This window comes from Xiphophorus couchianus, chromosome 1 (genome assembly GCF_001444195.1).
Source record: "Xiphophorus couchianus chromosome 1, X_couchianus-1.0, whole genome shotgun sequence".
NCBI lineage: Eukaryota > Metazoa > Chordata > Actinopteri > Cyprinodontiformes > Poeciliidae > Xiphophorus > Xiphophorus couchianus.
Window position 1 is genome coordinate 9,304,660 of NC_040228.1, and position 26,443 is coordinate 9,331,102.

The following is a 26,443-nucleotide window of genomic DNA, read 5'->3' on the forward strand; positions in this document are numbered from 1 at the left end:
CATTATTTATTTTATTTTATTTTTTTTCATGGGCACAACCCACATACTCCACTCTGCTGCTCAACCCTCAAACACACTTTCCTTACAAACGTGACCCCATTTCAGGGGAAATGTTACAACTTGCCATCAGTGGGTGTTGCTGTAGATGCAAGTCAATGGGAACATGGACCATAATAACATATGGTTCCACTGGGGAACAACGCAGTTCATGTTCACAGAAGCTGCTAACATATCCTGCCTGCCAGGCTGCAAAGTGATGACCAGTGGCTGTCTGCTTCCTGCTGTGTACATCCGACTCCCACAATCCAATCACAAATTAAACTGTCTTAATATTCTACTCTACTGCATCTGACAGAAGACGGCGTAATACAATCTCTTTCTTTAGAAGCTCATACGTCGGTTTAGAACATTTTAACAAAACACGTGACATACATATACATCTGTAAATATTCTTTCAATATTTTTTGTATTTGGCTTGACCAAATACCGTGTCAGAAATGTACCGTGTCAGAAATGAACTCTGATTTTAAGAGTCCTGTCCTTAATTTCCCCCTGGCTCGGGAAAAGGATCTGACAGCGCTGAGAAACAAAATGTTATTGCAGCAAGCCTGCCTGCTCCATTATCTGATCTAAAAGGATATCAGTGAAGAACACACCAACATGCCCAACATGTTGAGGACGAGGTCTGCCTTTTATAACCTCATATTCAATATTTTGATTGGTCTGGGTTCTGCATCCAGATTCACACTTTTAGCTGTTTTCTGTTCTGTTCTGGTTTTTTTGTTGTTTTTTTTTTTTTATAACTACCTGATCAAGCTGAACTAAAGGATCTGACACGTTGACACTCCTGAGGTCACACTGCTGCGAACATCACTGGCACCGCTCCTGGGAGAAAAGATGTTACTCGCTTGATTTCCACGCACACATTTTGAAACTGTAGTGTGTTTAGTATAAATGTCATGCGAGAAGTGTGGTGTGTCTACAGAGGAGGAGAAACACAGATACGTAGTGACAATTTGAAATGACCTTGTCAGGGTTTGTCTTCTGGTGTGGCAAAACATGTTTCAGTGTACGTGTCATTTCCTCCTCTGGGCTCCTCCAGCGTCTCACTTATCCTGCAGGCTGTCGCCTCATTATATGCTCTCCACTGTCGTCTGTTTGTGTGTGGGTTTTTTTTTCTTTCTTTTTATATAATAGAGTTTATTTGTGTAAATGTGGAACAAAGATGAATGTAATGGAATTGCGTGTCTTTCTGTCAGTTTGTGCCGAAGCATTCAACCCAGACGAAGACGATGAAGACTCTGAGCCCAGAGTGGTTCACCCAAAAACAGACGAACAGCGCTGCAGACTGCAGGAGGCCTGCCGAGACATCCTGCTCTTCAAAACACTAGATCAGGTAAATTGTGTTGCAACACTGAGGAAATGTAGCTGCTGATGACATTGGAGAATGGTGAAATTAAAAATAATGCATCTTCACCGAAGATGTGCATCCATCTTTATGCTACCGTATGCACATTCATTTTAATCGAAAATGCACAAATCAGACTGATCAATATAAGCTGTTTTTGTTTGTTTAGTGATCAGCATGTTTGACACTAGAATCATTTTTTTAACCTTTTTAATTAAATGCATCAAAACAACAAACTCCCCTTATTTGGTCTATAAATGCATCAATCAACAATTTTTTTTGTTTGTTTCAGAAAAAATAAATGAATAATAAATTGAGACTATCTAGTAACATTTTTTTACTATTTAGAACTGTTATCTGTATGTTTTTTCAACTTTAATTTTGCTTCAAAGAAAATGTTCAAAAGAGTTGTTTTTTACTTTCCTTTAAGAATAATCTCTTTTTTTCATCTTAATATTCTTGGTCTTATTGAAATTTGATATTAATCCGATTGATGTTTTCCAGCAAAACTTTATTACTACTTTGGGGATTGCTAAATGGTTCCAAAAGAAGACTTGAGCTACACTGGACTGTTGGTTGTTATGGTTGCAAAGATTGAGTTATTAAATTCACATCTTTTAAGTCCTGTTGCTTTCAAGGGAGCTCCAGCATTTCATTTTATAGGAAACGTATTCTAGAAAATCATAGACACCGCCTGCACTATTGAATTCCAACCAGTCATTCATTCCCCTGTTTTGTCTCTCAATTGTTCTGTTGATGTCATTATGAAATCTAATCCTTTCTACATTCAGAAATGGTGCCCATGTGAAATTCAACGTCCCACTTCTTAACTTCTGATTTTTGCTTTTCTTCCATCTTGCAGGAGCAGTTCTCACAGGTACTGGACGCCATGTTTGAGTTGAAGGTCCAGCCACAGGAGCATGTTATCGATCAGGGGGATGATGGAGACAACTTTTATGTCATAGAGAGGTAGGACTTTCTTTCTTTTTCTTTTAATAAATGGTTACTTAATTGCATTTAAAGACAATCTATTTGCTTCAAGGGGCTTTGAAACCTTTAAAAATGGACAGTGTTCACAGTCATTGTCAGGAGATGTACTCTGTTTCAGTCGCAGATGACTTGCTTCGACGTTAGTACATTATTGTTGGTGCAGTTTATTCAAACTCTGATCGCAAATAAGACTGTATATGTGGCCAGTTGGGTGGGCTTTCACTAGCTTGTATACACACCTGAATTAGATCTCAGTGACTAAGATGCTTAAATCCAAGGAAGAGTGGTTAAGACATCACAATGATGGAAAAAAGTAGTGAGAAAATTCTGCTGTTAACTGCTGTCTACATCACAGTGCAATATTCAGCTAAGATGTTACCACCTTATTTTCTTCCTAATTTTGCGCAGCCATAGTTTAAAGCTACAAATCTGCAAGTATTTTTGCAGCTTTTCTAGTTTGCCTTTAAACACCTATTGATGGTTTTATGTGAAAGAAGTCTAGAGCAAAATTGCTGCAGTTTTATTCCTGTTTTCATATCCAGGCATTAAAATACCAAACTTTTTCTTTTTGGTATGTGCCATTTTCACTAAAACATGTCTGAGATTTAAACCTGCCGTTTAGGAGAGCGTATCGTGGCCGGTGTTTGCCCGGTGGCTGCTTTGTTTGTCATTTGCCTCCATTCATTCTCAACACATCAACTCAACACATTGTTATAGCTCCATTTGGGCCCAATCTCCCACACCTTCCCGCGCAGCCTGCTGCCTCGTACAATGCAAGCGATGACCTTTAACAGTGGCACGCCTGCCTGGTTGTATACTGTCCCGGGGTTTTCCGTGGACAAAGTAATGAGTGGTAGTTAATGTCATCAGCAGGGTGGGATGTGAGCATGAACACACAGATACTGGTATCATGAAAGATGAACAGAATACAGCAAAATGACTCCTGTTTTGTCCCTATTTAGGCAGTGATCACGTCTCCTCCACACTTCAGTGTATAGCAATTTATTCCCCAACCTCTGGGCAGCTTTACTTGTCCCTTGCTTTCAGCTGTTTCTAAATCCAGCCTCTTGCACTGCCAGTGTGCTGCCATTTGGCAGCGTTTCAGTAAAGAATAAACAACCTTCTCTGAGGCCCTTAAAACAGGAAGTAGCTGAAAATCCTGTGCAAGCCCATAGGGAGAAGCCGGAATATGATTTGGACGGAGCATGGAAAAAAGCGATGAGGATCATTGTAAAACATTATGGAGCACGCTTGTGTAATTTATGCCAAGACTTTAGTTTTAACTTCAACATGTCATCCAGTTGTTTCTCTTTTGTAACCCACATGCTTTATTGTTCTAGTTGCTTGCATATAATTGCAATTCAGCAATCAAGATCAGTTGCTTAATGCAGTGACAGTTTTTCATATTTTATCACAGGAAATGAAATCATCAAAGAACAGAGCAGCAATGGGCTGGATAGTGAATTATTTCCAATGCAGGCACGCACCCTGTGTGTCTTCTCTCACCACTTTGTGCACAAGTCAGAACAGTGGCACTCTCCATTATTACCATTGATTATTTACTGCCTTCATTAATTTTTTATTTTTAACAGATTTTTTCTGTTTAAAATTAACTCTGTGTTGACCGATTTATCATTAATCATGGCTTTCTTTGCGCATCGAATTAAAGGACTAGAAACGTAGCCGTTCAGTAGCGCATGCATACGGAGCTACCTGAGAACACGGGCAATCACTGTCCCCATGGTCATGCTAATCCAAAGTAAGCTAATACTCCCAACAGCAACGAGGGCTTTAGCCCCTCTGCACAACCAATGAGAAGACAGGCCTTCTTAGAAAATGACTAGTTAATCCTGCCGAGCAACATCAATACAAATTACCTTCCTTATGTATAATCCTCATAGACATAGAAAGAGGAGGCAGTTCAGAGCTGCTCTGTTCAAATGTTGCACTCATTAGCAAAGCATTCACCTGCACTTTCCTTCTACATACAATTTGTTTTTGTAAAGAATTAAATTATTAGCAATTAAACAGACAAGGATTTTATTTAGGACATGTATAGTTAAGACCAAAACTGTTCAAACCTCTGGCAGACTTGGATTCAAATTATTTCCACTCACTTTGGATGTTTTTATGCCATAGGAAATGAGAAAAACATTTCTCAAAATGTAATAAAACAACACGAGTAACGGCACGAGTAACAAAAGTACATGTCAGGAATGATTCATGCCTTCTTCAATACTCAGAGTTTTTATTAGCATTACAGCATTCAAGCCTTGCTAACTGCTGACCAGCTATTTGCCAGTTTCTGCTTTCATTTCACAATTTATTGTTAATTGTGAAATGAATCACTAATCCCCAATGTTTAGATCCCTAAACAAGTTTCCTACCAGTTAGAAGAAATATATAGGTAAAAGCAAGTTTACTTTAATTCTGAAATAAATGACTCGACATGTTGAACATACTATCCTGCAAAACAAATGTGACACAGTGATGAAATCTGGATTCAGGATTCCACAAAACAATTAACGGTGGATTTTGAAGAAAAACTGCAGCAGTGGTATAAAAGTCAAGTTGTGCTTTTTTTGAGTTGGGGGTATTTTGTGATGGATTCTAAACAATATTGGTTTTATTTGACTGCTTTCACCTACAGTACAGAATATAAACTCTTAATTATATTGTCACCCACTGTGCAGAAAAAAATCCATCCAGGGTTGCTGATAAAAGCATTAGGTCAGTTTACAAAATGACAGTCTGATGTAATATTTTGCTAACCTTTTGTTTCTTTTTTTTTTTTGGTCCAACTCTCTCTAGGGGTGTGTATGACATTGAGGTATCAGGAAATTGTGTGGGTCAGTACAACAATAAGGGCAGTTTTGGAGAGCTGGCCCTCATGTACAACACGCCACGTGCCGCCACCATCGTAGCCACCGAGGAGGGCGCACTTTGGGGCTTGGTAAGAACGCAAATGAAAAGCTGAATTGTAAAAAGTAAAACAAATGAAGAGACACTATTTAAAGCCTTATAAAATCCAATCACGATTTATTTTTGCTCAACGCAAGTGTGGCGTTTTATTAGTCTTACATTCTGTCAGGTTAGACCACGGTCTGATCCGTCACGCCTAGCGATGTTTTCTGTGATGCTCAGACATGTTAAGAATGGAGCCATGTAATCTATGAATGGAACCCTGCTCCAGTCTGTTGATTTGTGCTGCTGCAGCTCCTCCTGGTGGCTTACATCAGAAAGACAACAGCCAGACATCCATGTGCAGGGCAGGTTTTTTTGTGTGTGTTCTTACAATATTTTTGTTCCTAGGACCGTGCAACGTTTCGAAGACTCATTGTCAAGAACAATGCCAAGAAAAGGAGGATGTATGAGACTTTCATCGAGTCCGTGCCGCTGCTGAAATCGCTGGAGGTAAGTTTAGATCGCCCAACAAGTGAGAAGAAGTTGAATGAGAGTGAGTGAGATGATCCCGACCGCTTCCTGGCTCTGCTTTCTTTCAACATCCTTGTTTTTCTTTTCCAGGCAACAGAGAGGATGAAGATAGTGGATGTATTAGGAATGAAGCAGTTCTCAGATGGAGAGCGCATCATCACACAGGTGGGAAACTACAGGTTTCCACTGTTTTTTACCCTGAGCTTCCATTTCTGATTTATTGATAACAATTTATTTACTTTTTTTTTTTTTAGGGAGACAAGGCTGATTGCTTCTACATTGTAGAATCTGGAGATGTCAAAATCATGATGAAGAGTAAAGTAAGGCACAGACCCCTGTCATCTCCATTTGTAGTTTAGCAGCTTTACAATGTAATTCTTTTATTGTCTTGAACTGTTTTCAGTAGCCGGTTTTTATTGAGCACAATGGATGACTGCAGCCCACACACTCAATTAATATCCGCCAGGCTGCAGGAGGGCTTCCAGGTTTTGCCTAGCAACAGCAGGGAATCCATCACAGCCTCTCAGCGGCTTTCGCCGCGCCAAGAACAAGCAGCGCTCAGGGGGGCTTCTAACCTTTTCATCTTCCTCCCTGCAGACGAAGGCAGACCACGCAGACAACAGTGAGGTGGAGATAGCACGCTGTAGCAGAGGCCAGTACTTCGGGGAGCTGGCCTTGGTCACCAACAAGCCCCGGGCCGCCTCAGCCTACGCAATAGGAGATGTCAAATGTTTGGGTAAGACAAATTGTTGGACAAACTCCTGTCAGCGTTGGTGGTGATCCTGAACATTAGACAATGATAAGATGAGATCTGCTGGTGTGACGCAGCGTGTGGATGTTTAAAGAAAAGATATTCTGCTTCTAAGCTAAATAATTTCACAGGAACATTGGTTCCTTCCTTCTCCAGTTATTGGTAAATAAAAGAATTTAATTTGGAATTTAGAACTGATATGTAAACGTCTGATGACTTCAGTACCGTGTGTGTTTATTTCTCACTGGTTGAACAGTTTAGTGGCCCCTGAATTGATTGCACGTGGCCCGCCAGAACAGATGGTTGAGACTTTTTATCTTTAGTTATAGCAAAATTCTTGCCGACAAAATAACATTTTTGTAAAATGGAAAACATTAAGTGAGACATGCTTTTAGACCAGGGGTGGGCAACTCCAGGCCTCGAGGGCCGGTCTCCTGCACCTTTTAGATGCATCTCTACTTCAACACACCTGAGTCAAATAATGAGGTCATTAGCAGGACTCTGGAGAACTTGACTGCACTTAGGAGGTGATTCAGCTATTGGATTCAAGTGTGTTGGACCAGGGAGACATCTAAGAGTTGCAGGACACCGGCCCTCGAGGACCAGGATTGCCCACCCCTGTTTTAGACAATCATGTTGTCTCCTTTTATTAAGGAGAAGGAGAACATTCGCAATTTTATTGTAAATAGGAGTACACTTAACAACTGACTTCTACTCCGAAACAGACTTTAGGGAACCTATATCTGCTTTTAATTAGTTTATCAAATTTGACTTAATACAGCATATATTTTTTACAAAAATTGACCCAAACTTTCCTCTCATTCCTGAAAATTGGCTGAATATTTTTCTTCTATTCATTCGAAGAAATTGGATGCTTTTCTTTTAATAATGTGCAAAACCTTTTTTAAGTTTTGAATCTACAAAGATTTAAACTAACCTTTCCATTTCCTACAAGAATAAAACGGACATTTCTTATATGTTTAATTGCAAATATTGTATGCTTAACTTATTCTTGAGTAGTAAGAAATGTGTATTTTATTTCATGGTTTTAGTGTTTTGAAATTTGCATTTCTTTGGCCCATAAATACTTTTGACTTGACGATTTTGGCCCACGTGACAAAGTTTAGACACCACTGGTTTAAAACATTCTAATAATTATTATTATTATTTCATAATCAACTCATCTGCCATAACCTTGCAGTTTCTAATTTTCTTTGAGTGGATGTTAATATCCATGCTCTTCTTTAAATGGAAGAAATGAGCAGCAGTTTTAACAGCTGTGCTTCAGCTTGTCACCTCTCCTTCTCCTCTTTCTATGAAATATGGACGCCGTCTCCTCGTCCCTATGACTGGATCCATGCACCTTTCCACATGGAACTGTCACTCTCGTCTATCAGCTAACCGAGCTGGCAGTAGCACCGGATGTCTGCCACAACTGCTGATTGGCTTGTGAAGCAGAGAAAATGCAATTCAGCTGCACTGTAGCAATATTGTTTGTTGCTGGGTTTTTTTCCCTCTTCTTGCTCTCCTTGCCTCCTGGTGCTGTGAAGGATTAGCAATAATTCATTTTACCACTGAGCCTCCTTAGAGACTGAGAACATTTTATTTTGCTCTTTATATTGGGGATTATAAGTAATATTGTTTAATTAATAGGCAGCAGTCACTTATAATAGAAGTTACACCTTGACTTTTTTTAAGCAACTTTTTCTTCACTGTCATTGAGCGCATTCTGGACTCGGCTAAGGAACTCCTCTGTATCAGGAATGTTATTCATACAAATGGCAGGATTTAGTACCTCACAGCGAAAATGCCTATTTCAACAAAGCTCCTCCCAATTTTATAATAACTGAAAGTAACATAGTTACTTGATTGTCCCATAAAACACATAATACTGCCCCTTTAATAAGAACTAGAAGCTTTCAGGGGATATAAGTTGATCCATATGTGATGCAGTTCAGTACTAGGGGCCACTGAACGGCACATGACCTTCTCCTCTCCTCCTCTCTGTGCAGTAATAGACGTGCAGGCATTCGAGCGCCTCCTGGGCTCCTGTAAGGAAATCATGAAGAGGAACATCGCCCACTACGAGGAGCAGCTGGTGGCTCTGTTCGGCTCCAGCATGGACCTGAGAGACTGAGCCTCCCACACCACCCTCCGTGCCTTCTTTTACAAACACACCAACAAACACGCAAACAGACAAACAAACAAAAACACACAGATACAAGTTCTCTCCAACATCAGGAAGTGGTTAGACGGACTCGTAAGCTTTACACCCGGTGCTCGGCTCACCTGCAAGTACATGAATCCTCAGTTTTCAAACACTCAGCCCTCTTCTTTTCCTCACACACAAACACATGCGTTAGGCACTGAGAGACGCACACTCCTAGATGTGTGCTCACCCTCGAGCACATCCAAGCTAAACAGATTCCTTGATAAGCTGACGTTGGTTAGATGTACACACACACACACACACACTCTCTCTCACACACATCCTGCTACAGGCCACCCAAGTTGTTGCTTGAGTTAGTTTCAACCTCTCAGTATGAATGTCTTACCTGCGGTGACCTTCTGCAGGCAGAGCAGTGTAAGGGCATGAACTACACACACACTCCAAACATATTCAGCATCGCACCATGGAGCTTCATTAGTGCAGGCTCTTTATTCACATGAGCACTAGAACAACTCAGACTTGTTCCAAGCCTCAGCCAAGGACACATCAAAAATACAGGCGCACACATGTGGTGACAGGTGTAGATGCTCAAACACACACACAACACACACTCCCATACACACCATGGAGACAGAAATCTTTAAAAAAAAAAAAAAAAAGAAGAAGCAAAATCTCTGAAAAGGGAGACGAATCCAAAAATGCAAAAAAAAAAAAAAAAAAAAAGTTTAAAGACAGATAAGTTTTAGAAACATTTTATGAAGATAAAAACAGAAGCTTTGATAAAATATTATTTAAATAATAAAAAAAAAAAAAAAGTGTTTCCTCTTTGGGAGGCTGGGGTGCAGAACTTTGTGAGCGCACTCCGTTTTCTTCCTCTGCTGTCGTTGATTGAGTTGAGTTAGTGCTGGTGATTGTTGCAGTACCACGGAGGAAGCAGTGAAAACAACAAACCTACACCTTCTGGGTCATTGTTATTCTGTCAGACGCCACACTTCATTGTATTGAATTAATTATTAATGTATTGTTATTATATATTCTTTTTTTTTTGTTTGTTTTACGTTGACGAGTTCTGGATAAAAATTTCACCATCCATCTCTGACAAAATGTAAAAAGAGAGAAAAATCTAATAAACATATTAGTGCTTAATTCTTGATTATTCTTGAATGAGTTGTCCTGGATTAAAAGAAAAGCTGAAAAATAAAGTAAACATTTTGGTAACACTCCTGCCTCCTTTTTACTTCCTGCTGAAACGCAACATTTTTTGTGCACTGGGTCTAAATGCTGCAAATTTTTAATGATTCACCCATACAATAATATTCTTTACCCTACAGGATGGAAACAAATTAGCATGATGGTTTTTTTTGTTTCTTTTTACAATTGAAATAATCCAATTTTGGACACACCTGCTGTGTTATAGATTTTAACCTTTTTAAGAGTCCAATACTGTGTAATCTTGTGGGTGAGCATTATTCTTTTTTTCACAGTGATTTTACTGATTAGCTTTTATGCAGTTTTGTTTAAAAAAAATACCTTGAATAGTTAAGGATCTATGGATGTAGAAAGATATTCTCATATCCCTCATGTACTGTATATTTTTTTTAAATCAGTGTAGCTATTACACCTTAGGTGATCATAAATACAGTTGTATAAACATGCTCTAATGATCTTTGGATTTAATTACCAGTAAAGGTGGCACATGTGCAACAGAAATTATTCTCCGACATAATAGAGCTACAATTATTTGGAGACTAAAGCATAATTTCTGTACAACATAATTCAAAGTATTTTGCAGAAAGAAAGACATTAAAGAATAACAGTAAATTCTAATAAAGTAGATAAAACTCAGATGGCCACATTTGTTATCTCTGGTAAAGATTTATTTACTACTTAATGATTTTATGATTGATCATATTTATGTTATATAATTGTGTACAGCACTTTGGTCCTGTGGGTTTTTAAAGTGCTTTATAAATAAAATTGGTATGACACATAAAAAGTTGTTAAACATTGAACTTTTTTTTGTTGGTGTGAAAGTGAGTTAATTCTACATTTATTCAACAAAGAAAAAAAATCCATGAATTTTTTAAAATTATTATTAGTTTAACAATGATAGTGCTCACTAGTGAACCAGTTACAGGTGTCGATGTCCAAGTCAGCCAGAGTTATTTTTTCCATCTGTCAAAAGTGGACAAACCTGTAAAATGAAACGACCAAAACAAGGTAATGGTTTTAGGCAAAACATGTGGTCCAGTTTTTCTTTTATTTTTTTCCCCTAACCCGTCATACCCTAGTGAAAGCTTATTTGTTTTGGCTGTTGTAGCACAAATATTTCTTAACTTAAGATTCCCCTAAATTAAGATTTTGGTAGCTTCAGGTGAGGGGTTTTCAAAAGTCTCAAAGGAGTTAGAAATGTGATATTCTTTTATAGGGCCAATAGCCTACAAATGAAGGACAGTCAAAACAAATGCCAGTGTGTCCAGGTCTGGCCTACAAGTAAGTCTAGACCGAAAAAGAAGAGACTACTCAAGCAGGCAAGTGGAGACCGGCACAATTAGACTGCAGTTTAAATGTCATGAGAAGGAAGCTCACTGTTCACGAAAAACACGAATCCTAAATTGAAGTTTGCAGCACTTGTCCTTTTGTCAGGTAGGTCTACATATGTGACAGTATTTCTTCAGAAAATTCAATATTTAATGACCTGTCCTAATTTTTATGGTGATGGTACAGACCCTTTATAAACCGGAATGTAATGGAAAAGGTAATTTATTTTAGGAACATTATCACAAAACATTACATAGATTAATTACACACAAATGGGTGTTAAAGCCTTTATTAATTATGATTTTCTACATACAATTAAAACAAGACATTTCAAATTAGAATTAAGTCAAAATTAAAACTAAAAAAATAATGTGGGTTTATTGTAAATATGCTTAATACCTGCTTAAAGGTCATTTTCAAAATATACATTTAATCAAACGAGACTCATTGGGCTGTATATTCTAAATTATTGAATGTGCCTAAAACTGTAGGCGCTGCACAAAGCTAGGAAAAGAAAGGAGACCATCGTGTAATACCACTCCAATCCGCAGAGTGTCAGTGATGAGATCTATATTCTTCTGTAGAAGAGAAACTATCAACGTCGATAGTGTTTATAATATTTAGCCCTGATTCTGGATCAGTTGCAGCTGACTGTTCTCTTGGTCCTTCTCCTGCTATTGGCTGCCGCCGTTACCGACGCTGACTGGAGATCAGCTGCCTGCCCAATGAGAGCGCTTTGACGGGAGCACAACCAGCCTGGTCTGACCGCGAGACTGAAAATGTAGGTAGCGTTTAAATGTCATTAAGTTTCTAATTGAGGTGTTAAACATGCGGTTCCTCTTGGTATTTAACACAAACATGGTGAATTAAGGCAGTTTTTAAAATTCTACATGAACAACTACGTCAACCGAAATCATGCTATTTCTGCTCTGACCTTACATGGAAGCGGCAGCCACGGAGACAGGAGATGAAATATTAACTGGGAGTATTCAGTACGAATACGTCCCCCTTATACAGAAACTCTCTATAAGATTTGTGTTTAGTACTGAACAGTCTATGTTTGGCGCTATAAAAATGACGTAAATCATTTCCACTCAGTTATGGTATTTTTAACTTGTCCAGCCTCTTCAATACTCAAAAAGTAGGAAAATATATATATATATTTGAGAGATGTTCAAAATCCTAATTACTCAAATTTTAAGTAATATGGTGACCGTATTAAGACAGTTATATATTTTAGGGGTGTTTTCTTGTTTTAGTACGGTTTTTTTTTTTCAGAAGATGGTTTTCCTCAGAGATTGTGTTGACTCTTGCGTGCTTGTTCGGTTAAAAACGCTCAGTGCGCAGGTGCGAATCCTTGGACTGGAAAACACTTACACTAGCGTCTCACAGGGAGCATTCAAAGCAAATAAGAACTTAATAGTTTTGCTACATTGTATAAAAACGTACACTGTTTTAATGTTTACAGTACACAGGGTTTGCGCAAAAATAGAGTGGTTAAAATGATATAAAGGCGTGGCGATTTCCATTGCGTTCCCACAATGCATTGCGTCCAAATGGTTTTGCTTTTAAACTATGCGTTTAACTCGTGATGTCGTGTTATTACGTTATCTATGTAAAGTTTTCTGTACACTTAATGTACGACTGTAAGTTTTTGAATTGTTGAGGCCTAAATGAGTTACTATGTTTGCCAGTCAAACAGCACCGTAAGTGAACTGGGTGTGATGTCGAAACAAATAGGGCGTCTACATCTCCTGCAGGTCATGCACTCTTGTTTCTCTTCAGATCGTATAAATCTTTCGCCTTTTACTAAAGATTTCCGTGGAGAGGAACAACAAGAGTTTATCCCAATTTTTTGATACCCTGCCTTCCGGTGGGGTCACCTTTCTCTGTCTAATAATAAGAATTAAGCTGATTGGTTTTCATATTGTTTGAAGTATGTTGACATGTTCAGGATGCTTTCATAAAAAGTCGTTATGTTATTTTGAAAATGTAAGATTTTCTAAGAAAGAAAGACCCATCGTTCTTAATAGGTTAATTTTCTGTATCTTCTATATAAAGTGAATATTATGTATGTATCAGTGAGGTCCTCATCTGTCATCATGGAAGAATAATATAATAAGATGTTGCTATTTTCACCCTGTGTTTTGTACTATGGAGTATTTATTTTTCATTTAACTTTGCCAATTTTGATTATTTTTTTTCTTTATTATAAAAACCATGCTTTTAACCTGTTGTGTCCCGTGTTTACATCGTGTCAGTGAAGTTGTCAGCCCGCCTAATAAACAACATCAAAGTCTGAACTTTTGAGGCTGGAATGAGTTCTGATGTTGTGCAGTCAAATAACACCGTCAGCGAAGTGGGTATGATGTCGAAAGAAATAGGGCTCCGACATTTGTAAATAAAACAATCTTGTTTCTCTTCAAATCGTATAAATCTTTTGCCTTTTACTAAAGATTTCCGTGGTGAGATGCAATAAGATTATAGTTCAAATTTTTGTTACCCCGCTGTGTGGTAGGGTGCTTTTTCCTCTGTTCAATATGAAAATTTAATGTCAAATAAATAATTATAAAGTTTTATGTGATAGTAAACTGGCTACAAATTAGATGTCATCTCACTTGTGTTCCCACAATGCATTGTATTTAAATGGATTTATTCTTAAACTAGTTTAAGCTCGCTATGTTGCGTCGTGTATTTGTTGTGTAGGTGAATCTTTCAGTCCGCTTAAAGAACTAGGTTGTTTTTGCATTTTTGACGAGGCCAAACTATATTTTCCACTTTCCGGAATGGCAATTTAAGATATCTGCATTTACATTCTGACTACTAAGAATAATAATTCAAGATATCTTCAATTACATTTTTGACGAGTCAGAATTCCTTTCAAGGTATTTAAAATTACGTCACACATCCGTAATTACAATTTAAGATTTCTCTTTTTTTCTATTTTTCATTGTCTTATTGAACTTTCAAAATGCTGCGTTAATCTGTAATGTTTAGACTAGACAGAATACCAACTCAAGATATCAGTAAAACAGAATTTATGTTAAAACGGCCATAGGCAGCAAAGTCTTTGCATTTTTGAGGCTCAAATGAGTTCTTATGTTTGCTAGTCAAATAGCACCGTGAGCGAAGTGGATATGATGTTGGAAGAAATTGGGCACCTACATCTCCTGCAGGTCATGCACTCTTGTTTCTCTTCAGATCGTATAAATCTTTCGCCTTTTACTAAAGATTTCCGTGGAGAGGAACAACAAGAGTTTGTCCTAATTTTTTGATGCCCTGCTGTTTGGTGGGGTGCTAATTCTCTGTTCAATATTAAAATGCTTACCCAAATGTAATAAGTTACTGTCTGTAGTCAGAGTTACAGTGGAGGTTGTTTATGGTTGAGTGTATTGATGCGTACGCTGTGCTAAGAACTACAATAAATAAATCCATAACTCACAACTGTTGATGTAACTTGTGTCCTTCTCGATTGTATCCCTTATCCAATGCCATAGTTGGCAAATGTTATAATTTATCAAAACGATCTCGCAGTCCAAAAGTCGCTACAAAAGCGAAGATGTTGTATATGAGTACAACAGCGCCACCTGGACAGGAAGGAAGGAAGGACACGATCGGCATACTAAAGATCTTCATTTGAACATAAAAGCCCAACTTTGAAATGTTGCTTAACTTGTACTGATTTAAATTAAAATGTGTTAATATAATTAACCCCCTCAGTAGTTACGTCAGGTAAATTCATCATAATACTGAGAAAAAAGTGGAAATATATTTAGTCTGTTTATCATTCATCCTGGCCTGGAGTCTTTCTGCATAGACCTTACACGTTCTCCCTGTTCATTTTCTCTGGGTACTCCAGCTTTCTTTCACAGTCTAAAAACATGACCAAAGTAGATTGGTGCGGTAATAAGGCATTGGCCACCGTAAGAAAAGCCGTCCGACCATCAGCTTGCTTGTGACAGTGAGGTTGTTGAAGACCCGGCATCTTGGGATTCTGAAGAAAGAGACCATCCTGCAAGAACTGCCACTAAATGAACCACTTTTTTTTTTTTGCCAAAAAACAAAACACATTACTTTAATTTTATTGTAAATGTATGGTTATTTTATTGTACACTGTAAAATCTTACTGTACAACTCTGACTGTGACAGACAAACAACCAGGAATCTTCGGCTGCACATTATTGTTTAGGTATAACTCTTTTGTGACAAAAAAATGTCAGCACACACAATTCAGACAACGTAGGCTCAGGATCCTAAAGGCATCTTGACTAAGTTTCAATAAATATTAATTACAACTTATATTGTGAATTAAATTGAGAAAAACAGTAATAACTTAAAGAAGAAAGAAAGGAAGACCGAAAGTTCTGCACAAGTATTACAAGTTTTTCTCTCTCTGGTCTCAGAAGGGACATCAGCACTTATCTTGAGTAAAGATCTACTGCTTCTGCTTCGTTTTCTTCTTTATTCTGCAGTATGTGGTAATTAGCCAACAACCAGTTTCCTCTTACAAGCAGAATGTGAAGTAGTCCGGTGTGGTCAGAGACGAGTTAAATACTTGTAGAACAGTCAGCGATTAGTCCTCAGCTGCTCTCTCAGGGTGAGTCAATATTACTCAGTTGTTGGTTCTTTTATTCTGTGTTGTGATTTTTCCTATAATTAATGTTACATTTAAACTGTGCGGAACTGTTGCATCTTTCTACCCTTAAAATTAGCTCTCATTCACAGAGACTCGCTGGTAGTTGTTTTCAGCTAAATGATTGGATCTGTAACTAACCTTAATTTGATAAACGTAGACCATCGTTGGAAAAGATTTCTCTTTGTGACTTTTTCATATATTGGCTATACTAACTTGTAATTTTGGCCAAGTTGTACAGCATTGAATATAGAGTTTCTGTGGACAGAAGAAGGAAGAATTCAGTATACTGAGCTGCTTTAAGTGTTCTTTTCATGTTTCTTGGTGGGGACGTGTCAGAAAACTACCACTTCCCTATTAGCTGCAGTGAGTTAACACTTTAACAAACTGGAATACATTCTAATGAATTATGCTCAATAAAAGCGATTGCATGCATGTCCTTTGTACAAAGATCATGCCTGTAGATGTGACGTGACTTGAAATCTGACGGATTTTCCCTTTCTTCTTTTACCTGGGTTTAAAAGCACCTTTTCAGAGTCGTGCAGGTCAACCCACCCATCAAATAGATCATTAAACAACTTTCCTTTTTTTTTCACACCGTGTCCATTTGGTTTTAGCCAAAGATGACACCGTGCTACAGCAGGTGACTTGAAATTATATGAAGAAAATTACAGCTTTTATGGTCGAATCAGCCACTCTCTGTCTTTAGGGTCCTGCTGTAATTACACTATACTGAGCTGTGTGTTATATTTATGGCATTAAACATATTTAGCCACACAAAAAACCTCTCCGTATGCAGTTCTGTCCATACATCTCAGCTACGATCAGGAATAAATTCCGATCAAAGGCTGTTTTTGCTGTGAGTGGACGTCCATGTTCTCTTGAAGTTCCACATAGAGCAACGTCTGCAGATATTTAACAAGAAGTCGTGAAAGAGGTTAAGATAATGGCAAAAAAAAAAGGCACTACATATGCCATTATGTAATCTTGCAATTGATACTGCAAGATATACAGTATTTCGCAATATCAGTTTGCAAGGTATTGAAACATTATATTAAAATGGGTGCACAATTGTCTGCTGTTTTAAAACTTTCCATTTTTCTCTAATACCTGGTGAAGATGTGATTTTTGTTTTTTATATGTTTTTAAAAAGCTGATCAAATTCCAGGGATAAAAACGAAACATCAGGTGAATACAATGATTCTTTTAGCATCTGTAAATCTAGAACATGTTGAAATTTTAATTTAGTTATTCCTCAAAAAGCAATCTAAGACAACTGAAAGACAAATCTTTATATATACTTTCCGTAACAGACATTCTATGCTTGACACACAGGTTAAGTTAGTGACGTACCGGCGTTGACTTTCTATGCATGTTACACATTAGCATATGTTGCTCGATCTCCAGCTAAGTGAAGCTGCCGTGAATATTTTGTCATGTTATGCTGGATTTGTGACCAAATGTAGATCTACAAGTTTGCTTATGTTTCAAGGAACTTTTGTTTTTTGTCTTTTTCTTTTACCAATATATTGGTAATATTGGGGCTTAATGGGATAAACATTCAAAAAAATGTATGAATATTTATTACATATGGTGATTGGTGAATTTGGAAGATTCATAACATTTAGAAAATGTACATTGATGCACAGTTCTCTGGAATTCTGTAAATTAACTCAGGTGTAGTGATTTACTTACAAACCACTTTACACAAATCAAAAAAAAAAAAAACATAAATGTTGTTGCACAGCTAGTTTCTCTCCCACCTCCAAAAGTAACAGCAACGCCTCTAGGTGATACACACACTTGCATAACACACCTGTCAGCTACTGAAATTTTAATCTGCTTCACTAAATTGAATAGAATATAAATTCCTTCCAGCTGTTGAAGTTTGTGAGAGAAACAGAGCATGAAGGTTAAAATAAGAAGCATAGACATTAAAAAGATAAAAAAGGTAGTTTTCATCTCCTGTCTCCAACAGATAAAGGTCTTAAAAGCTGCCAGCTTATTAAATGATTACATTTCTAAAGCTGCTGTCCAAAGAACAGAAAACTGATTGGAATGAAATGTCTCTTTTTCATTTAGACTTCTTGGTTCTAACTACCTGTTTCATAAGACAGACTTGGGTTATTTGCATCACTGGAAAATTGAGAAACTGTACATCCAAGCCTTGTGTAACATTTTACCAATCAGTTCCAGAGCTCAGACTGACTTGAACCCTGATCATCACAGGTCTGAAGCGCTAACGTCCTCAAGTTCCGAACCAGGGAGCGGAAACCAGCGGGACGTTGAGCCGCAGAACCTCCCAAATTCACATTACGCTGAAAAAGTCTCGTTGCTGGATGGAGACATTCAGAATAGCAAACACGATGACGCTGAGGAAGCAGGGAGGATCCGTGCGGTTCCGATCCACCGGCGTCCGGACCTGCTGGTACCCTGCGCGGACCTGGTCAACTCCGAGTGGCGGAGGAGCCAGGCAGCCCGGGTCCACTCCCTCCAGAAGTCCTGCTCGGAGTTCCCCGTCTGCCTGGTTCTCCTGCAGGGCCCCAGAGGGACAGAGGAGCGGCTCCTCGGCCACGCCCGGCTCACCCTGGTCCTGGGTCACGGCAGCAGCCTGTTTGTAGAGTCGGTAATTGTGTCCAAACAGGAGCGGGGGAAGGGCTACGGTCGGGTTCTGATGGAGGAGACGGAGCTCTACGCTCAACGCAGAGGCTTCAAGCGTCTGTACCTGACCACCCATGACAAGCAGCACTTCTACGCCCATCTCGGCTACGTCCTGTCCACGCCGGTGCAGAGCACGGGTGCTGTGATGGCGCTCCTCCCTATGGGGATGCTCATGAGACTTTCCAGAGCTCCAAACGCAGAAGCAAACCCAACGAAACCAACTCCAACAAGAATGGAAGACTTAGAACGTAGTTGTGTTGATGGGTCACCTTCTCGTTTAAAAAATCCTCTTAACCCCCCTCCACCACCTCCTCCTCTTCCCTCCGTACCTCCACCACCTCCTCCTCTTCCCTCCATACCTCTGCCACCTCCTCCACCACCTCCTCCTCTTCCCTCCATACCTCCTCCTCCTTCTCTTTCCTCCTCAGTGCCTCCTCCACCGCCCCAGTTTTCAGGACAGCCTGTAGTTCAGACTTTGACGGAAACCCCCTACAGAGACGCCAGAGGAGTTCCCATCTTTTGGATGCACAAGGACATTTGATGAACAGTCGGACATGTCTGGGAGTGCATGTATACACTCCCAGACATATCTAAAATAAGACACACTGAGACACACTCAGGGAAAACTGCCTTAAACCTCAGAGACTGCATTACGAAACCAAACAATCAAAGATCAATGCACTTCTTGCACAAGCTAACCTTCAAGGTCCAGTACCAGTTGCAGAAGAACCACAGAGACGAGAGAAAACTGAAAAATGGGACAGAACAATAACTTTTAATGAAAAAGGTTTAAATCTTGTAAGATGGAGTAAGAGGGTAGAAACAAAGCCTTCCACATCTATTAGGATTTCTGAAAGAAGTGTGTTAAAGACCTTTTACTTAATTTAATTGTTTATCACTATATTATGATTTCAAGCTGATTTGTGCAAAACATCCAACCTTTGGGAAACTTAATAAACCATTTTTAAAGAAATTAATGTGTAATCTCTAATGATACCAAAGCTGTCAACATTTTATGCAGTGTCCTTTTTGTGAAGAAAACAGATCCATACATTGGAAGATGTAGATCTTTCTCTATTCTTTGACACTTTGTCCTTGGCTTCTCTCTGATGCTCTTGTCCCTTCAGCTCATTCCACAGGTTTTCTATGGGTTTAGTCCAGGAGGTTGAGGTGGAAGAAGCTTGATTTGGTGTCTGGTAATCTAATCGTGTCATGTTTTTGTATTGTTATCCGATTGAAAGAACCAAAGGCTGTCTTATTGTTAGTTTTCTGGAAGAGAGCACCGGATTTATAAATAAAAGGTTCTGAGAAGTGACGGACGTTAACAGGATTCCCAGAACCTTTGGGAGCTGTTTAGGTTTGGATCCCTTACCTTACTTCACAGTAGTTATGCGATGTTTTACAACATGTTCATTCCGTGTTTCTTTTAATTGACAAAAATCTCAACTCTAGTTTCTTTTGACCAAAGCACAGAGCTGGTTTACCTCCCAGACAGCTTGTTGTCATGTTTACGGCATCTGACTGTTGTTATGGAAACCATGGCTTTGTGTCCAGGGGCTAAGAGAAACATCTAAAGTGTTGCTATATTTCTATTAAAGATCATAAATGACTCCTTTGACAAACTTTCTTTTACCTTTAGAAGAAAACTACAAATTGAAAACACTTCAATAAGTAACTGATAGGGTACCAACAACTGCGACTTCATCCAGTTACTTCTCAACATTAGTTTGTGGCTCTGATTAAATGACTTCAGGTCCGAAGCGGAATTTTTCTCAAATTTCTAATGTTACCTTTATCCATATCTGTAGCTTGCAATTTGTGCTTGCATTGAAATACAGCCATTCTCAGAGAGGGTTACATGTGTTATTGTATGGTTTAATGCGGAAGTATTAAATTATTGAGAGGTGCATTCAAACCTAAATAGGGATCGTTTCTGATAATTGTCATGTCAACATTTAAAACAGGCAAAGAATTTCAAAAAAACACATTCTGTCTCTGTGGAGGGATTTTAAATCATGCAGGTTGTTCTGTGTCTCTGAGCAGGAAGGACACGCTGACTCCTGAGCAGCCATGGTGCTGTCTCACCTTCGTCTTCTCATCCTCCTCATCACTTTGTTGCCCCGCGCCTCGCTGTCGGAGAACCTCAGCCGCCCTGATGCGGCTGCTGCGGGTCCGGACCTGCGGGACCGGCCCTTCGTCGTCGTGTGGAACATGCCCACAGCTAACTGTCAGAAGCGCCACAACGTCCAGCTGGACCTGCAGGACTTTGGGATCGTGGAGAATCAAAAGCAGCGTTTCCAAGGACAGGTGATGAAATGATTTAGATAGACTAGAGAGATAATAGTCTCTCGCATAATTACCTTCTAAACCACCCATAACTATGCATACTCTGTCTCCAAGTGCCAGAGATTTTTGGTTCTGGTCAATAGTTCTGCATGATTTTTATGTTAACAGTTTACCTAAAAAAGGCTGAAGACTTACTGATCAGGACTGGAAACCTTGGCAACTGGAAGCAAACTATAGGGAAGGACAGCTGACTGTTAACTTCAGGGTTCTTATGGGTGCTTGGAATCCTTGAATTTTAATTGTGTATTTTCAAGGTTTGGAAAGCTCATCATTTCTATACAAGGTGCTTAAAAGTGCAGCATATTCAAACTGCACAGTTTTGTAATAAAGTGCAATCTAATTTGGAAAACTTTATTTACAGTTGAAAGAGACATTTTTTGAAGTTCTTTGGTTTGAAGTTAGATCAGACCAAACGTCTCATCTTTAATGTAAGTTCGAATTGCCAAAATTATTTTGATTTGCTAAAAGCCAGAAAACATAGTGAGAAATTTTTTTTGAGATATATATTTGTGTAACTTTCTTTCTTTATTGTGCCTAAGCATTTAATTTGAGCATTTACCTCAACGTGATTTGGCTGGATTGTTTCAATGTCATGAATATTTGTTATTCCTAATAGCTCAATGACTTTTTGATTTGTGTAATTGAAATAAAGGTTGGCTTATATTTTACATGTTAAACAAAGTCTTTGAAATTTTGTTGAATTAGTGCTTTGTTCTAGGACCAGCCATGTATAGGGTGTGTGTGAGAGAAACACTCAAAACATAAAAGCTGTAGTTTACTTTTCCCTGTTATGTAGAACCCTATCACAAGATACTATTAATAACAGTAAAAAAAACATGGACTAGTGAATTGAAACTGTCTCCTTTTGTTGATTTGTGTTGTTTTTAACTCCAGAGGGTGGTGCTGGAAAAGTTAGAAAACTTACCTTGGAAATGATGGAAAAGTGCTTCAATTTTACTATGGGAAAAGTGTACAAACCCTGTAAACAAGACCTACAGAGCTCAGTTAGATCTGCAAACATTTTAATTATTTATTTTATGTATTTTTTTTTTACTTTTCCAGAATGTGACCATCTTCTATCGGGACCGCCTGGGGAACTACCCCTACATCTCCCACGACGGCAGGGAGGTGAACGGAGGAATCCCGCAGCTTGGCGACCTGGCCTCCCACCTCTCCCTCGTAGACGTGCAGCTGGACATCCTGCTGCGCCCCAGCTTCTCCGGAGTCGGAGTCATCGACTGGGAAGAGTGGCTGCCGCTGTGGGAGAACAACTTCGGATCCAAGATGGAGTACCGCAGGTTGTCCAAGCAGCTGGTGAGACAGAAGAGACTGGATTTGTCCGAGAAGGACGTGAAGCTGTTGGCTCAGCAGGAGTTTGAGGAGAGCGCTCGGATGTTTATGGAGGAGACGCTGAGGCTGGCGGTCAGGCGCCGGCCCAGAGGATTCTGGGGCTTTTATGGTTTCCCCTCCTGCTTTAATAAGCACAAGAGAAAGAGAGGTAAAGCAAACAGAAACTGGACTGTTGTTACCTACCGGGTGGGATTCATTGTTGTACATATAAAAGCTTAAAAATGGCTTAAAATGCATTGTTTTAAAGAAAAAAGGCATATGTAGTCAGATATACAGTACAGTGCTGAAAAATATTTATAGTCCATAAACTTTTTCACAGACGTATCTCTATCACTATTGTATTTTTAAATTTCTTCTATGGGAAATAGCTAATGCTCTGTCAAGTGGAATTGTGGATCGCTCCAATTTTTTGCAGGAAGCATTTCCACAGAATAAAACTCTATTCAAGAATACTTTATTGAGCCCAAAGGGACATTTAACATGATTATAACTCATATTAATTGAGATTCAGATAATGCTGCTATGCGGCAGGCATGGTGTGTTCAGAGTGATGTGCAGTTTCTTTTTTTTTCTTTGCTACACAGCATTTTGTATGTAGGTCAAAAGGTTAAATTAGTTCATTTTATCAGAGCGTTTTCTCCCATTTGTTTGCTACATGGATTTGAGAAAAGAAACCGCACACAGGACTTATCTCATTTTTATCTTTTTGCAACATTGAATTTCTTCTCTCTACTCCTCTATGAAGCCCAGATTTGTGGAGTCAGAGCTCATGGTTGCCTTCTTGTCAGTTTTTCACATTTGAGGTGTTGTATGTTGCAGACTCTTCAAAGTTAGGTAGGTGTCAGAATGAAGGAGGAAGGGGGGGAGGGGGGATAAAAACACATGACACACTTTTCAGATTTTAATTGGTAGAAAATATAAAAAACTGCCAACTATTTTCCTTCCACATCACAGTTATCCACTGCTTTGTGTGAGTCTGTCGCATAAAAAACACAAAATGTGAACATTTCTGAGGGTTATGAACAACTTTGCAAGGCGCTGTAACTTGTTTCTAGTTAAGTTTCAGCTTTAAAATGTAACTGATACAACCAATTATAAAAACTGACATCAGCGTGTTTTACTTCATGTGTGTGGTCAGATAAAACCTACACAGGACATTGCCACACGGGGACTAAGCAGAAGAATGACCGGCTGTCCTGGCTGTGGGCTCAGTCCACAGCTCTCTATCCCAGCATCTATCTGCCGCAGCGGCTGGCAGGATCCACAGATGCTGCTCTGATGATCCGGTACAAACACACACATTTATGTTCCGTTTTACCTCAACCTTTTGTTTGAAACCAAAGAAACTGATCCGTTTCCTCCACTCAGACACAGACTGCTGGAGGCTTTGAGAGTGGCGTCAATGTGGCGTCATGGCAACAGTAATAACCAGGCCACACCCGTCCTTCCGTACGCACGACTGGCGTTCACACATACTCTCGACTTTCTCAATGAGGTAGCCGCTCGTTCACGTCAATATAAAACGTTGAAATTAGACTTGTAAGCATAGCAGAATGTCTGGGCTTGCAGACGGACTTGGAGCACACGCTTGGGGAGAGCGCGTCGCTCGGCGCAGCTGGAGTCGTGCTGTGGGGAGAGATGAAGTTCGCCAAATCAAAAGTACGCGACTAACCAAAATCATGATGCATGTGCGTTCCAGAGCCTGTGTGTGTGTAACCATGTTGTCTTCTCCCGCCTATCAGCAACAGTGCATCCTCCTCAGAGGCTACATCCACACCGTCCTGGGCCCCTTCATTCAGACCCTGAGGGCCGACGCGTTGCGATGCAGCCTCCAGCTCTGCTTCGGTCATGGCCGCTGCGCTAGGCGGCGCCCCAACTCTGGTCGCAGTCTATCATCTGCGCCCATTTCTGTCTCTCACAATGATACGGACTCTGCCAGCAGCAAATACTTTCAGCGGCATTTCAGGTGTCAGTGCTACTCAGGCTGGACGGGAACCTGGTGCCGGAGGAAGATGGTTGGGAGTGGGCAGGACAAGAGTTGATGAGTGTCCTTCAGTTAGGAAACTGCATAGCAGGGTTTTGAACAATAAAAAACAGCTATAGATAACTTTACTAAGTTTATTTATTTAAACGTTGTAAGTTGTAAAGCTATTTTGACATGCCGTAGTTCAACTGTTGTCCTATCTCAAGAACAAGGCAGCAGATGGTATATTAGTTCCTATATGTAAACATTCACACACAGTGTGACACCCATCACACCTCGTCATGACAAATACCTCCCTCACTTATCGTCTAACAGATTCTAACAAATAACACATAAACGAGAGTAACAAGATCAGACTAATCATTAAAAGCTGAGTAGCTAACTTAAAACGATTAACAATGAACAGAAATTGTACCCATAATCCCTCCCTACTGTGGTTGCCACATGACAGGCAATATTGTAGCCACAGGCAATACTGGTGTGGCTACAATATTAGAAATATTGTAGCCACACCAGAAGGCTACAATATTGAAAAACTGCTTGAGTTTCTTATAAAATGCAGAATTTTCTTGTTTTCAAAATCTACTTTTATTGGTGTTAGCCAACAACATAATATTGGCATTTTAGCATATGCTTGCTATTTAGCTGAAGATCACCTATAAGCTGCTGTTAGTGTATCAAATAGTATTTTAAAATTAATGGATGCATATCAGCTTCCCTGCGACAGACTGGCGACCTGTCCAGGGTGTACCATGCGCCTCTCGCCCGAAACGTTCACTGGAAATAGGCACCAGCACCTCCTGACCTCACCAGGGACAAGTGTGAACGGAAAATGGATGGATGGATGGATGGATGGATGGATGGCTACCAGCTTCCTTCAGCTTAGTAGATAAGAGTGACTGTCTTGTTTAAAGTACAAAAATAACCTGCCGCTATTAGTGTTTTAGCTCATTCTGCAATTTTGCTAATGATTAACTGTTCGCATAACAACAAACTATATCTTAGCTAACATATTAGTAGTTTCTCATATTTATTATAGAATATAAATATAAATAGAATATTATATCTATAAATATAAATAAAATATTTATAAATAGAATAAATAAATTCTATTTATGAAAATAGAATTTCATACATTTTGGTTAATAAAGAGACACAGGTTTCCTCTTTATCTACTTTTTGTCAAATTGAGCAAATCTTTTTTTTTTTTGAGCAAATGACCACATTTATTAAATATTGGGTTTTTTTACTTAATTTTAGCAATTTTAATATACATGAAAATACAAGTCACTGTTACATTTCAACTCAAAGCACAGGTGGTGTTTGGAGACAAAAGACCAAAAACCAACATGAAACAAAGTTTTATACTTCACATTGTAAAAGTATTTGACATCTATAAAACAAGCTTGTGTGAGTGCACTAGCACAGCGCTGCGTGTCCTCCTCATGTCCCCCGTCTCACGGCTGTCATGTTTCGCCTCAGTTCCTGCAGCTCCTGGATCAGCAGCTCCAGCTTGTTGGCTGCAGCCTCCTTTTCCCTCACAGCCTCACTCAGCATCCTGACGGCACCGCCCTGCTGAACTGGAGGAGGAACAAATGCAGATATTGGGTTTATTTATTTTTTTTTTTTTAAGAAGTCATTACATTTTATTTGGTATTGGCTTAAATTTTCATATGGGGAACCCTAAGGATAGAAATGGGCTGAAATTATTTCATGATTAGAAGGATTAATAATACGCCTATGTAGGTGATGCCCATTTTGAAGCTGATTTAGTCGATTTTACATGTGCTGTATAAAAATACACAAAATCTTATTTTTCTCAAGTCAGACTAAACATTTCCTGTTCAAGACCTGTTGGGATTACTATGCTTTTCTATCTTCTAAATTCCTGAAAAAGAGTGATTTTTGAGAAACATTTTTGTTTTTCTTTAACGAAAACTGTTAAAGCTGAAGCAGACATTATCGGCCAAAGGGTCAAGAACAACAGAATCTTTGCGAAATTCAAATAAAAACAGACGTATTGCCTAAAACGAAGATGAGCAACACTGTGAGCAGAAGCAGGGTGACGATGGCGCAGCTCGTGGCGTAAGCCCTCGATGAACTCGGCGTCAACATGTCCTGAAGACGTCTCTGCCATTTGCTGCCCAGCGGGCGCGCTCTCTGACTGACCGCCG

General features: G+C 39.2%; 3 protein-coding genes and 3 non-coding genes across 7 annotated transcripts in view; all 6 read left to right on the forward strand.

Moving 5' to 3' along the window:
- prkar2aa (protein kinase, cAMP-dependent, regulatory, type II, alpha A) overlaps positions 1 to 9,974 on the forward strand; it is a 41,603-nt gene extending 31,629 nt beyond the window's left edge. Inside the window, exons 4-11 of the mRNA XM_028017622.1 lie at positions 1,260 to 1,396; positions 2,271 to 2,377; positions 5,210 to 5,351; positions 5,711 to 5,812; positions 5,924 to 5,998; positions 6,088 to 6,153; positions 6,431 to 6,569; positions 8,597 to 9,974. Coding sequence (XP_027873423.1) covers positions 1,260 to 1,396; positions 2,271 to 2,377; positions 5,210 to 5,351; positions 5,711 to 5,812; positions 5,924 to 5,998; positions 6,088 to 6,153; positions 6,431 to 6,569; positions 8,597 to 8,721 — 893 coding nt within the window. The 3' untranslated portion in view covers positions 8,722 to 9,974. The remainder of the gene's footprint in view (positions 1 to 1,259; positions 1,397 to 2,270; positions 2,378 to 5,209; positions 5,352 to 5,710; positions 5,813 to 5,923; positions 5,999 to 6,087; positions 6,154 to 6,430; positions 6,570 to 8,596) is intronic.
- Positions 9,975 to 11,868: 1,894 nt separating this feature from the next.
- On the forward strand, positions 11,869 to 19,562 carry naa80 (N-alpha-acetyltransferase 80, NatH catalytic subunit). The gene is made up of 2 exons (XM_028025121.1): positions 11,869 to 12,076; positions 18,158 to 19,562. Coding segments are annotated over exons 1-2 (975 nt in total). The 5' UTR covers positions 11,869 to 12,074; the 3' UTR covers positions 19,131 to 19,562.
- LOC114149559 (U5 spliceosomal RNA) lies at positions 13,061 to 13,175 on the forward strand. Its single transcript, XR_003596535.1, has one exon. It is a non-coding gene; the product is annotated as a U5 spliceosomal RNA (small nuclear RNA).
- On the forward strand, positions 13,702 to 13,816 carry LOC114149575 (U5 spliceosomal RNA). Its single transcript, XR_003596541.1, has one exon. It is a non-coding gene; the product is annotated as a U5 spliceosomal RNA (small nuclear RNA).
- Positions 14,477 to 14,591, forward strand: LOC114149570 (U5 spliceosomal RNA). Its single transcript, XR_003596537.1, has one exon. It is a non-coding gene; the product is annotated as a U5 spliceosomal RNA (small nuclear RNA).
- On the forward strand, positions 15,797 to 24,397 carry hyal3 (hyaluronidase 3). 2 transcript variants are annotated; one of them, XM_028025108.1, is made up of 7 exons: positions 15,797 to 15,892; positions 20,633 to 20,896; positions 21,998 to 22,433; positions 23,424 to 23,571; positions 23,654 to 23,780; positions 23,855 to 23,944; positions 24,028 to 24,397. In XM_028025108.1, the coding sequence occupies exons 2-7, from the start codon at positions 20,660 to 20,662 to the stop codon at positions 24,325 to 24,327; spliced, it is 1,338 nt and encodes a 445-aa protein (XP_027880909.1). In that variant the 5' UTR covers positions 15,797 to 15,892; positions 20,633 to 20,659; the 3' UTR covers positions 24,328 to 24,397. The 2 variants fall into 2 exon arrangements, with proteins under 2 accessions (XP_027880909.1, XP_027880901.1); XM_028025100.1 differs by lacking the exon at positions 15,797 to 15,892 and having other exon boundaries at positions 20,574 to 20,896.
- Positions 24,398 to 26,443: the final 2,046 nt, after the last annotated feature.

Coding starts and splice junctions, on each gene's coding strand:
- hyal3 (XM_028025108.1), top strand. CDS start 20,660: ATGGTGCTGTCTCACCTTCGTCTTCTCATCCTCCTCATCACTTTGTTG. Junction 23,781..23,854: donor CTCTCGACTTTCTCAATGAG/GTAGCCGCTCGT, acceptor CTGGGCTTGCAG/ACGGACTTGGAGCACACGCT. Junction 23,945..24,027: donor TGAAGTTCGCCAAATCAAAA/GTACGCGACTAA, acceptor CCCGCCTATCAG/CAACAGTGCATCCTCCTCAG.